This window comes from Pseudorasbora parva, chromosome 23 (assembly GCF_024679245.1).
Source record: "Pseudorasbora parva isolate DD20220531a chromosome 23, ASM2467924v1, whole genome shotgun sequence".
NCBI lineage: Eukaryota > Metazoa > Chordata > Actinopteri > Cypriniformes > Gobionidae > Pseudorasbora > Pseudorasbora parva.
In genome coordinates, this window is record NC_090194.1 from 23,455,485 (window position 1) to 23,468,514 (window position 13,030).

General features: G+C 40.3%; 1 protein-coding gene across 2 annotated transcripts in view; it reads left to right on the forward strand.

The window, feature by feature from the left end:
• The window catches only part of apbb1 (amyloid beta (A4) precursor protein-binding, family B, member 1 (Fe65)), a 109,883-nt gene extending 101,068 nt beyond the window's left edge, over positions 1-8,815 (forward strand). For both annotated transcript variants that reach the window (XM_067433052.1, XM_067433051.1), the window contains exons 10-14: positions 5,644-5,716; positions 5,938-6,018; positions 7,630-7,745; positions 7,874-8,050; positions 8,451-8,815. In XM_067433052.1, the coding sequence (XP_067289153.1) occupies positions 5,644-5,716; positions 5,938-6,018; positions 7,630-7,745; positions 7,874-8,050; positions 8,451-8,615 (612 nt within the window). In that variant the 3' untranslated portion in view covers positions 8,616-8,815. The remainder of the gene's footprint in view (positions 1-5,643; positions 5,717-5,937; positions 6,019-7,629; positions 7,746-7,873; positions 8,051-8,450) is intronic.
• The last annotated feature ends 4,215 nt before the right edge of the window (positions 8,816-13,030 follow it).

Here is a 13,030-nt window from a genome sequence, read left to right on the forward strand (position 1 = left end):
TTTTTTTATTTAGGTATATATACTTTCACTCGAGTATAACTTTTGAGTACTTTTACCACCTCTGCAGATTAATCTCCTACCGTATCGGAGAGAAATGTAGCTGCACGTTGATCTGCCATTTGTGGGTCTTTAATGCAGAGACTCTCCTCATATGTTTGCAGTTTAAAGGGTCATGAAACCCCAAAACACTTTTTTTGAGATGTAAACAGATATGTATAGGCTGCACATCATTGAAAACACTAAGGGTACTCATTAATGGTATTCATATGTGAAAATAGTTATTTTTGCATTTTTCAGAGCGATTTCTGTCTTCCGGTTTGAAAAGCTTAGTCGGAGCAACGTCACAAATGCTGACGTCGGCATGGCCTTTTCGGCCCAAGTATGGGCTACTGGGCACATGCTGACGTCGGCCGCTCCGAGCGATTCTCGATATATATTCATGACATAAAGCTCATTCAGTCCAATCCCTGCGCTGTAGTATGCATACAAGATAATTTAGTTAATATGCATGAGACAGTCACCTCTGTCAGGCTCGTCTTACATCATTATTGTAGAGATATGGTGGGGAAGTTTTGGAAGCAGCGTGCGTAAAAGTCACGGAGAAAAGCTTGGCGTTGTGCTGATACGAAGTAACGTAAAGGGCGCCGAGCGAGCTGTAACCGGCGCCGTCTGTGGAAGCCTTTGCTACAAAGGCTCGGTAGAGTAAAATTCACCTGAGGAATCGCACGCCGAACCTCCAAGCGTTGACTATCTATGTCAGGAGTGCAAAATAACCAATCTGTAATCTGTAGGCTAATGAACAAAAGCCACGTCCTCTCCGTTTTATTTGTGGTCACAGCCATGCACTAAACCGCATATGTTCGGGCTCTTAATGAAACGTGTGCATATTTGGACAAATATAGATTTAGCTGCCGAGTGATACAGCGCGGATCGTCACGGCAACCCAGCGCGGGTCGCTCTGCTTCAGATGCGCGGTCGACACTATGAAGCCTCAAACCCCTTCGCTTTTACCGCGATCTAGAATTACACATCTCTGTCGCATCGCATGTTGGGTGGTTCACGTTCTCTTATCACGTCGGCGCGTTGTTCATCTTGCCAAACAGCGTGCATATTTGTACAAATATAGTTTTATCACGTTTGCAAAATATTTCGTCATGCTGAATAACATTTATTTTCATTTCTCACTGAATTATGCTGGTTTGAACTTTGAAGAGCTGAATGATTTGCGATCTCTGCTGCACGCCACTCATAGCTCTCTCATTCGCTGTACTCATCGCTCATTTAATCTCACTGTGGTAAACAATGCCAACGGGAACCAAGAACATGTCTCAGAACCGCTGTAACTGCTGCTGTTGGTATCGCTAATCTTAATGCACCTATGACACTCCCCTATTTATGCAAACCATTCCCTCTTTCCACACAATACCATCCCACCTTTTCACAGTCGACCACTCCCCTTTTAACAAGCTTTTTCAAATCGAAGGTGTGAAAAAACACAGCTGCAGCAGGGGGGTTTCATGACCCTTTAAATGTAATGATGCATTTAAAAGTTAATGGCCCAGGGTGTCCGCGGGATTTTAAAAAGTATTAAAAAGTGATAAATCAAAATTGTCAAATTTAAGGCCAAATATATAGTCTAAAATGAACAAAAAGAGTTGTGAGAGAATGAGGCGCGATCCATAGACAGTACCAGTGGTGGAGAAAGTACTGAATCTCAGTACTTAAGTAAAAGTACAAGTAACCAGAAATATATTTACTTTAGTAAAAGTAGAAGTACTACAACAACAACAACCCTACTTAAGTAAAAAGTAAAAAGTACCTGTTTTTAAATGTACTTTAAGTATTAAAAGTAAAAGTACTTGCATAAAAATGTATTCTCTTAATGTCTAATTCTAATAATTAAAAAGAAGAAAACAGTATGAGTGGTGGCATTTTAATTGAGTTAGTTTTGGGTTAATGTAATTGTTCTTACCATCTGTTGCCTATAGTTTACATTCTGCCTTACAATTCTGGTTATCTGCAAAGTTAAATGTCATTTTTCTGAAGCAACATTCTCATCAGCTTTGATGTATTTAAATCTTCATATTTATGATATTTTTACCTTTTATTAAGGACATTTTCCCCTAATCTTATTAAATATAGGCTTTGCTTCAGCTTTCCCTTTATATTCTTAAATTTGATTAATAAATTAAATTAGAATAAGATACAATAGGGTTGTTACCAATCAAATTAAATAATTGACACTGAAAAATTACAACTGCACTAAATGCTATGAGATTGTTTTAACTAAAAAAAAGTTAACTAAACCACCAGTAGATGGCGGCAGGTGAAACCTTATGAGAGAGTCATTGAGTCGATTCGTTCAAACGGCTGATTCGTTCATAAATGAGGCAGTCGTTTATGAATAGGGCATTGAATCTTTGATTCAGTAACGCACTGTTGCTGTGCAATACGTTGTGGTTCGGATATGGAAATCTGATCTTGGAAATATTTTCGCTGCTGAAATAGAACAAAAGCAATAAAGCAATCAGTAAAATGTAAGTGACTTGATGTTAATTCATTGTTTATGGAACTGTCAAATGAAATCAGTGTCACATTTTCTGTCGTGATGGTATTCAGGAAAACTACACTCGTTGGTTGTGTCATGTGATGTTTTTTTTAACTGTTATAAAATATAAAAACTAAACATTTAGAATTTTTAACATAGTATTTTACTGAGTTTCTTTGTGTAAGCGGGGCTGATTTGTTTACATTTCTCCTCGAGAGGCTGCGCGAGCCTCAACAGCGCAACCGTCAATTCATTAGCCTATAACGTTAACGTACATTATATTATCCGGGCAAGCCTTAATCTCGAGCCCTGAAACTGATCAGAAAATTAGGGATGCACGATATTATCGGCACGACATCGGAATCGGCCGATAAACGCTTAAAATATAAAAATCGGCATCGGTGGATATGAAAACATTATGCCGATATGCCTTGCCGATATGATAACGTGTTGATATGCGCCTGCAATAACTCATGTGTGCAAGGAGTGCTACAGATGAGACCATGTCAGCACTGCAGTCATTCTTCAAGTGAAAACAAGAAAATACATTGCATGTACAGTGATTTATATTGACTGTTTTTAAATGCTGCCTTGAATTTCTGAATGCACGTACAGAAGGACGTGACCGTCAGCAGTCAACGTTTTCACAACAAAACGAACCCAAAACAAGCCCAATCGCGTCTCCCCACTCTCTAGCGCATGCGGCAGCCTCCACAGTAGCAGAAGCTTCTCCAGGTCCTAGTGCCCTCCAGCTAGACCGCTATATATTTATACATGTAGTGGGTGCGCTGTTGTTACACTAATACAATGAAAAGTAGAATACACAAATAAATTGAAGTTACTTCTTGTTCAGAATAAACAAATCAGTAATGATGTCATAAATCACAAGCATGACACTTGTAAATTAAATACTTTTATATACAGTGTATTAATCTGTAATAAAATTTTATGAAATGGATGATGAAAAATAATCCAAGGAGCTCTACAATAATTGTAGAATTAAAAGACAGCATCAATGGATGTCATGCCACCCCCACTTCATGTGCACAAACGTTAAATCCAAAAATACAATATTAAGGTTACAGCTGCATCTGGGGTGAAAAATTACTGACTTTATTATTGTTATTTTCAGAGCTTTTAATATACTCTTATCATAAAAAGAACTTTATTAAAATGTATTTATCTTCAACAAGAATTCTTTTATTAAGGAGACCTCAGAAATCTGAAACCAGAATGAAAAAAAATAGTTTTTGCTCAAAATGGTGTTGTTTCCAAACAAAGGGAAAAAATAAACATATATCGGCATCGGCCAAAATGAGCTGAAAAATATCGGCATATCGGATATCGGCAAAAATCCAATATCGTGCATCCCTACAGAAAATGTAACGAAAATCTAACGAAACGTTGTAGAAATGTAGTGGAGTAGAAAGAAAAATATTTGCTGCAAAATGTAACGAAGTAAAAGTAAAAAGTATGCACTATTTATTCTACTTAAGTAAAGTACAGATACGTAAAAAATGTACTTAAGTAAAGTAACGAAGTATTTGTACTTCGTTACATTCCACCACTGGACAGTACATAAACAGTGAGATCCGCGTGTCTGTCTGCTCTTAAAGGGACAGCAGCCAATAAAGCTTCCTGTCAGGTAACGGAGAAAATGACTCGCTGCTCTTGACTAAATAACTTTTGTAGCTTTAATAAGGATTAACTATTTAATTTATAGTTTATGCGGTGCAGACTGCATATAACTTTGATAACTTTATTAAATTGCTGTATATTTCCTAACTGTTAAGACAGGAAGGGCAGGAAACATGACATTTATTATGGGTTTATGTTAGCATTGTTTTAAGTTTACTTAAATTAAGAACTGTTATATTTTTGAAGCCTAATAATAAATGTAAAAAAAAAAAAAAAAATCAGTAGCTGTATTAATATCAGTAATAGGCTACTGGCCTTCATTCATAAAAAGATGCCATTTAAACAAGTATTTAAAATACACTGTCTTTATATTGTTTCTACATTAATATTAAAAACGTACAAAAACATTTCTTTTTTATTGCGATTAATCACAGAAAAAATGTGTGATTAATCTAGTTAAAGTTTTTAATCGATTGACAGCACTAGTTTTTAGTATTTTGTTAAATTCAACAACTTACCACAGTTATAGAAATGTAATATTTGGCTCAGGTTTTGTTGTCGGAAAAAAAACACTAAATAATTTAATTGCGTAATGCTTCTCCTTAACCAACCTTTGTGAATGTTGAGATCTATTTTACTGTGTCTGAATGATAACTTATGACAGATTTCCTCCTGGTGTCGATTCTAAATCTATTCTTTTTTTATGCTATATATGTCAAAATCTGTGTAAATAACAGAAAGGTCGCTGATTAACACTTGCAATTCAGTGTTGTGATGGTTTTAAAAAATATTCTCAAGGTAGTAAAAAAGGTATTAAAAAGTAGTAAATTTAACTTAAGGATTGCTGTATATACCCTGTGGCCAAACGTGTCATTACAAAATTTTACAATGCTGCTGCAGGTGAAATATAATGTTGACAACACTGAATAAATATATTTTTGTCAGGTTAAATATTGATAGTCGGTCGCTCAAACCCATTTATCTAAACTTCTCTACTTAACCGCCGGACTCGCCGGACAAGCTCATATTCTTTCATAGGGTCCAAAATTGCTAGCTACGCCCCTGCACAGCACATATCCTGTGCAATGAAGCCTGTGAATGTCATTGTGATTTGCTTTAACCTTTCCGAACGTTATGAAAGATTATTTTATGGTGTGAGAGAACGTGGAAGCAAACAGAATGCGGGTGTTTCTAAAACAGTGTAATCACAGCCTTTGAGGTTACAAAATTGTTTTATCATATCACAATATTATTGCAAATGCAGTTAATCGTTCTATGACACATTGTACATCATACACACAATATAAGCAATGTAGCAAGTGTCACTACTTCTGTTTGCATTTGTGTGGCTTACGCTTTGATCCTGCAACGTGCAATCATCCCACTCATGACTGGAAATTCAGTAATATCCATGTATTTTTTGTTAATAGTTTGCCTTTATTTATGTATTTCTCCAGATCATGGCCCAGAGGAAGCCTTCCAGCAGATTAAACACTGAGCCCTCCAGACCTAGGGACATCCCTTTCCAGGGTAAAATGACAGATATGCTAAATTTAGCTTTTGTTTTGTGGATGATCTCCAGTGCGGATCTAAATGTTATACAGTATTTTACGCTGTTGCAAGTGTTGGGTTTGACTACACTTGGTTTTTTGTTGTTTTTAAATTATAACATAAGATGTTACATAAGGTGTTCTCTCACCTTTTTAAATTAATATTGTTTTGCTGAATGACTCTGATCTTTTCTCCTCCAGAGTTCCCAGCTCCCAAGAACGAGTTGGTCCAGCGCTTCCAGGTTTGGTATTTGGGTCGTGTGCAAGTAACAAAGCCAGTTGGTAGGATGCCCTTGGTTCATTAACACCTTACTCATGCTATTATATACAAAATGCATGTTTGTTCCCTTTCAGTCGGTCACGTTCGACATACGTCACCAACAAATTGGGGATCACTTCTGGGAGCCCCTATCAGCTTCGAGATATAGAGATGGGGCCATTGACTGGGGCCATTGATCGGTGTGTGCTTGGCATATCGCAAGCCCGCCCCACAGCACAGGCATAAAGCGGAAGCAATCGCAACGCACTATTGTCATTCACTTCGGAGCCGAACATGGTGTTGATGAAGAAGACTGTTCCTGCTTAAGCAGAGAGAGAATGAGAGAAGAGGCTTCTTTGAGTGCTGGGTGAGATCAGCGACGGCCGCGAGCTCACTGATACAGTTATAACCTGCTGTTTTCACAGCACTGTTGGTTTGTTGAGTGCATACCAAATGGTGAGTGCATATACACAGGACTGCACTTCTCTCCTGTGTTCTGCCGCGGTTGTTCCTAGGTGCTTCAGCACATTTAAAAGAGCAAGTTTTCTTCTAAAAGAGCAGCGCAGGTGGAAACACTGCGTCTTTTTCAAGACGTCATTCCACCCGCTCGTTTCCTGTCCTGACGGCCACTAGCCCTCTTGCATAATGTTGAGATTGCATTCGTGGATGATAAATGTTCTCTCAGGAGAATGGGATCACGTCAGCGCGCTGTTTGTCTCGCCTTCCCCGTGAGGGTTTTCGCTGTTGAGTCCTCCGCAACCCCGCGGCAGCCGGACGTGGCGTAGCGTCCGACGCCAGGTCTAACACTCGTATGCATTGTTGGAACTTGTTGGGCTAGGTTCCATATGTTGTGACCCCCACGGCGATCCCGTATGTCTATTCCCATATGTCTATTATATAGAAACTAATTATACGGTACTACTCCCTACGGCTCCCCCGTGTCTTTCCCGGCTCTGCCGTCTCAGTCTGGTTTTGCTCCCCCGCCTACAATGGCCAGGGCCACCCCTGGGACATCTGTATCTTGTATTGCCCACGGCCAGTCCATGCGTGAATTTCTTCGCCCAAAACAGACAGGGCCTGAGGGGCTCTCGCGGGGCGCTGGAAGTGGTAGTAACTGTGGCGTTTTCCAAAGGGATCCCAATTCGTTGGTGACGTACATCGAACATGACCGACTGAAAGGGAACTTTTTGGTTACGTATGGTAACCCTTGTTCCCTGAAGGAGGGACCATCACTGTACCATCACTGCAGGCCGAGTCACTAGTTCGGCTCCTCAGTGAAAAACAATTTGCGATCACTTACGTTTTATGCCTGTGCTGCGGGGCGTGGTGCGATATGCCAAGCACGCAAGGCAATAGTCATTGGCCGTTCTCTATATCTCGAAGCTGATAGGGGCTCCCAGAAGTGATCCTCAATTCATCGGTGACATCCGAAGAAACGTCTCCATTCCCTCCTCCAGGGAACGAAGGTTACCATACGTAACCAAGACATTTTATTTGTTTGCGATTTGTTGACGCATGTTTTTACGTGGCTATGTCATCACATCTAAGCACTCAAAATAGCATTTATCGTCATGTTCAAATCAAAGTTAGCTGCCTAAAATCAGAGTTGTTGTGTTGGTATGTGTCTCCTGAAGGCATGGACGTTATTAATGTAGCATTGGAAACGGCCCTCATCAACAAAGACAAGGAAGATTGGACAGCTGTAATTGTTAACGTGGCATCCGCTACACTCACCATTCTAACTTCTGAGGTCAAGTTTGTGTCTGACAATCTTCCAGTACTCAGTATCATATCATATAATACATAATGCTGTATTATAAAAATCTGCTTAGATGATTAACTGTACTGACATTGCACCTCTCAATGTCACAAACACAGGCAGAGGACGTTCTTTCAGAGTGTCGCGTGCGTTTCCTGTCGTTTATGGGAGTCGGGAAGGATGTGCACACGTTTGCTTTCATCATGGCAGAGGGACCTGGAGATTTTATCTGTCACATGTTCTGGTGCGATCCTAACGCAGCCAGTCTAAGTGAGGCCGTACAGGCTGCCTGCATGGTAAGGATATGTTTAGAGCAAGCTTTAGTTAATCAAATACAGTAAAAATTCAACACAATTTGATAAAAAAAATCATCTTATTTACTATAAGTGAAAAAAATGTGAAATAAAATGTTTGTGAGTTTCTTTCTTTTTTTCTTTTTTTTTTGGCCAATGAAGCCTTTTGAAATGATTTAAAATGCATCAATCACTCCACACAATAATAAAAAAAGTGAAGATGTGAATCAACAAAACATACTAAACCAGCAAATACAAAATAAGCAGGAAACACTTATTTTATGTCACTGCCAATTCTTTTGACCATGTTTGTGCAGAGTTTATATAATCAAATAGCTAAGTTTAAGTTTAAATATGTTGCTGTTCTTCTATGAGTTTAAATTATATTTACCATAATTTACAGCTGAGGTATCAGAAGTGTTTGGACGCTCGACCTCCCAACAGTAGCAGCTCTTGTCTGCCTGGCCCACCTGCCGATTCTGTCGCCCGCCGGGTAGGCTCGAGTGTGAAGAAGGGTGTTCAGAGTCTGCTGGGTAGCTTCAAAAGATCTGGATCTCAGACACCCTAAAAAGGGAAACATTCCCTCAGCAGTGCTCGCTGCAAATTCTTCATTTTATTTTTTGTTTGTTTTCATGGGCCTAAAAGTAAAAGGTTGTTCATGTCACTTCAGCTGTCCTCCTGCAGTTAGCACGCAATATATATGAATGACAGGGCACACAAGGTACATTGATAGATATACAATTATTGCACACTACATGTCATTTGTTTTTTCACAATATATATATATATATATATATATATATATATATATATATATAATATTGTGAAAAAACAAATGACGTGGTGTGCAATAATTGTATATCTATCAATGTACCTTGTATATATATATGTTTTTTTTTTTTTACTTTAGCAGATGTGCTGTAAAGGTGATTTAGCACTGCGGGGTATGAAAGTGACTTACCAAGATTGGATTTTCAATGTAGTGGATGTTATGTGAACTACACACCCTAAAGACACTAAACATTAAGCATGCTACATCACACAAAACACTAAAAGGAGCTTATACACTATGCAATGTGCTTATTTATTATTTGTTGTTCTTCCTGTGGCTCTCTGTTGTGATACATATTGTGCTAGTTTCACTGCTTTTATTTATTTTTTTCTCCTAAAGAATTGATTCTTTCCCAACCTCAATGCAGGGACAGAACCAGGACTGAAATAAATAGTAAACCTAGACATTGTAATGTGTGTTGTTGACCTCAAAATTAAAATTTGTCATCATTCCAGCAACCTCACGATGTTCCAAATCTGTATGCCTTTATTTCTTCTCTGGAAAACAAGATATTTACAAAAAAAAAAATGTGTTGAAACATTTGACTTTCACTTTATGGAAAAAAAGTGCTGTTTTGCAATTTATTTGACGCCTTGCTGACTGCAAGTCAAAAATCCTTTGAAATCAATGAAATTATATTACACATTACTTCACATTTACCCACTCTTTCAGTTTGTGAATTTGATTAATTTGTGATATAGCATTAACATATCCTAGTCTTCCAAAGTGGATTTGCTCATTAGAAAGCCTGCTTTAGATGAGCACTTTTTTTTAATTATCCTGTAACTGTTCATTTTCAGTATATTTTTATGTTTGAACAGAGGATGTGACACTGCTTTTCAAGAGGGTGCTTTCTGCATTTGTCCCTGTCCAGTTTCTACAGTATAATACTAGTTTGTCACTGAAATTGTTCTTACATTTTGTCCAGAAACTTTAAATTGTATGTTTAAGTCAACTGATTATCTGCACATATTTACATGTTGTGTATTGGAAACAATCTTTGGAAATATATTTAATGCTTTACAACGATAGTGGTCTTGCTGTATATATACATTATTTTTTCAAATGCACATTGTAACATAATGCCATGTCTTAAACTTTAGAATGTGTAAGAATTCATAAATATGTGTTAATTCTAGTTAATTTACATACTGACTTTAATACACTATTAGTGCCAGACAGCATCAGTTTTTCATCCATTTTCTTTCATTTTTGTCCTGTTAAAGGAAATGTTGTGTATATGTGTATTTGAATGCTTCATCTTGGCCCTTTTTAACATTTTGTGTGTAAGTCTAGACAATATAATTGTGATAAAAATGTGCTGCTTTTATTAACGCTCTTGGGGGGAAAAAACGTTACTTGTACGTTTAAATATTCTCCATTGCATTGAGAACTGGTATCAAAGAAAATGCCATTCTTTTCCCTTAAACATCATAAGTACTTTGTGAGTCTAAAGCACAGCTTTATAAAATCACAAGCTGTTTCTTATAAAACAATGAAATTTTGCTTTATGCATACATTGAAATGCCTCAAATACATTTACTTTGGAAAACAAGGGAAATTTTTAGCTATGATACTCAGAAAATTAAAGGAACAATCGTGTAAACGCTTACATAGATGCTTATGTAGAATCCTGTAAACACTTATGTAGAATGTTTTAACGGTTACATTTTTAATGAGTTGAGAACTGATTTCTTAAAATGTAAATTTAGTTATATAGGCACATGTGACTGGATGAAAAAAAATGTAAATTCTTCTTCTTTTTTTAACCAGGTTAAAAACTTATTGAGATTAAAGTCTCTCACAAAAGTTACCTGTCTGTTAAATACATTTAACGCTTATCTGCATAATTTAATTAAATTATATTGGGGGGGGGGGGGGTTTTCGTGTGGAAACATTGACCCTCAAATAAATTTACTTTTGCTTTCACTGGCTTTTGCTTTTCAATGTCATCATATCCGATTATACCTTTGAATTATCAAAGCGAGAATATGCATAAACACGTTTACTATTGCTATGCACACACCCTGCTCTGAAAAAAAAAAATGTATTTATAAAACTAGTCCTGTCTGTTATTATGTCAATTAAATGTATTAGGTACATGTATTATTAGCATTAAATCAATTAAATGGAGAATGGAGAATGGAAATGAATCGAATGGAGACTCCTCTTCGTCAGCCCCTGCTTTTCCGGTCGATCAGAGGATGGCTGTAGATGAGGAGGAAAATGAGGCTGAGGCTGAATCCTCCCAGCCATCCTGCCCCGTGTATGGGGAGCTGTTGGACGTAATGGGGCACGCGGTGCTGAGACTTCAGCTGCCGTGGCAGAGAGCCCTGACAGATTGGGCGATCGGTTTCTCCCCGACTATAGCCGCCCAGCTCCCGTGAGCCTTCCATTCCTCCCCGACCTTCACGAGAGCGGCCATCGACACTAAGAGCTCCAGCCCTGCCATCGAAACCATTAAAGACGACTTTGCGTCTTAATGGCAGGGCATACACGTCGGCGGGTCAGGCGGCGGCCTTGCACACAATGTCTGTGTTGCAGGCTTATCAAGCTGACCTGCTGAGGGACCTCGATCAGGGGAAGGGCCTACGTGATCTTGTGTCCCTTCCTTTGTTTTCTTCTCTCCTCGGGCGCGCTTTACACCAGGCCGCGCGGGCCTACGATGAGCGGATGTGAAACTCTTGACGGCCTGCCAGGCCGGTGTGTGAGAGCGCCCCACCCTCAGGTTAGTGCACCGAAGCATGCATGTTACATGAAGCGATGAGGCACTGAAGACAGCGGGTGAGTCCCCTTTTAGGGCAAACATTCTTCTTTTCAATGCCGTATGTTTGGACTCTATGCTTCCCTGAGGGATGTTTTTTCTGCAAAAAGAGTGAAGAAATGTAACAGTTGGAGAAGTTGGGCCTGTAGTTCCCCTGTGAAGGTGGCTAGAACGATGTTTGTATAAACACAGAGTGTTTATTTAGGCTGTATGTTTGCTAGTGTAGCAACAGTAGTTTATAAGGCTGTTTCTCTTCTGGATATGTGAAATATGAGCAGTTGAGGCCACCGCACATGCCTCGGGCATGTAGCGGCGATATAAACTGATGTACGTTCTCCTAGCGAACTTTTTAGCTGTAGCCACCTCTGGGTAGCGTTGGCACCTCTGCTAGTGAAATATCTAGATGAATATGTGATGTTAGACTAGCGCATGAACTTCAGTAAGGTCTGTCCCAGCCCTTTTTAGGGCCTTTGTTTGTGGGATTATCAGACCGATGCTAGTGCATCAAGTTGGCCTAGGCTGTTGATGGGATGGCGGTGGCGTCTCGCGGTGGCATATCGCCCTGGCAGTTGCCCCGGGCTCCTGTCGGTAGTCCCGCAGGAGCTTTGTATCCCTATCCGGCCTCCCCGCGGTTAGGGTCGTCCGGCCAATGGGTTGTTATTAATGCAAAAAGGTGTGTAGCAGAATGGATCGGGACTCGGCCAGTGGTCGTGGGGACGGGGTAGGCGTCTCTTCGCGGTGCGCAGTTAGACTGGTTTGCTAGCCCCGCCCCCCAGAGCTAGTGCGGCCGCCACTTCTGGGTGGCCCCCCGGCGTGGTTCAGGAAATGGCCGGTTGTGTGTGTTCAATATTTCACCTCTTGCTCTGTGTCTTCTGCTTCACCTTTTAGGGCTCGGGTCGAGCTGTACTTCGCAACCATCGGAAAGCATGGGTTGGTAGGATACTCCCCTGGAGCCGAAACACTGTCATGGCTGATGCCCTTGCGTGGACGGCGAACCGCCGGACGACCAGACGGCCGTCCTGGAGGCAGGTGGCGTAAGTTGTACTCCTCTCGCTTTAGAGGGTCCAAAGCGTTTTATGCTGAGTGCACTGCTGTGGGCATTGTGTTTTAGGTCCACGCTGGTAGGCGCTGCCTGGGAGACTGTGCCGTCACAGAAGGCTTTTACGGGCCGCTGGGACGGACCATCTACAGAAGGCCGGCTGGCGGAGAGACGCCAGCCGAGGCAGTCCGGGCAGTTAACTCTGGGTTAGGTGGTAGGCCTCAGTAGGCCTCCCTGCGGGTGAGTTCCGACATCGTGGCCCATGTGAGCCGGGGAGGTTTCTCCCCAATGATGTCGGCTGCAGCAGAAACCTCGTCATAAGTAGGCCCCTTACGGCCTCCTTGGGGG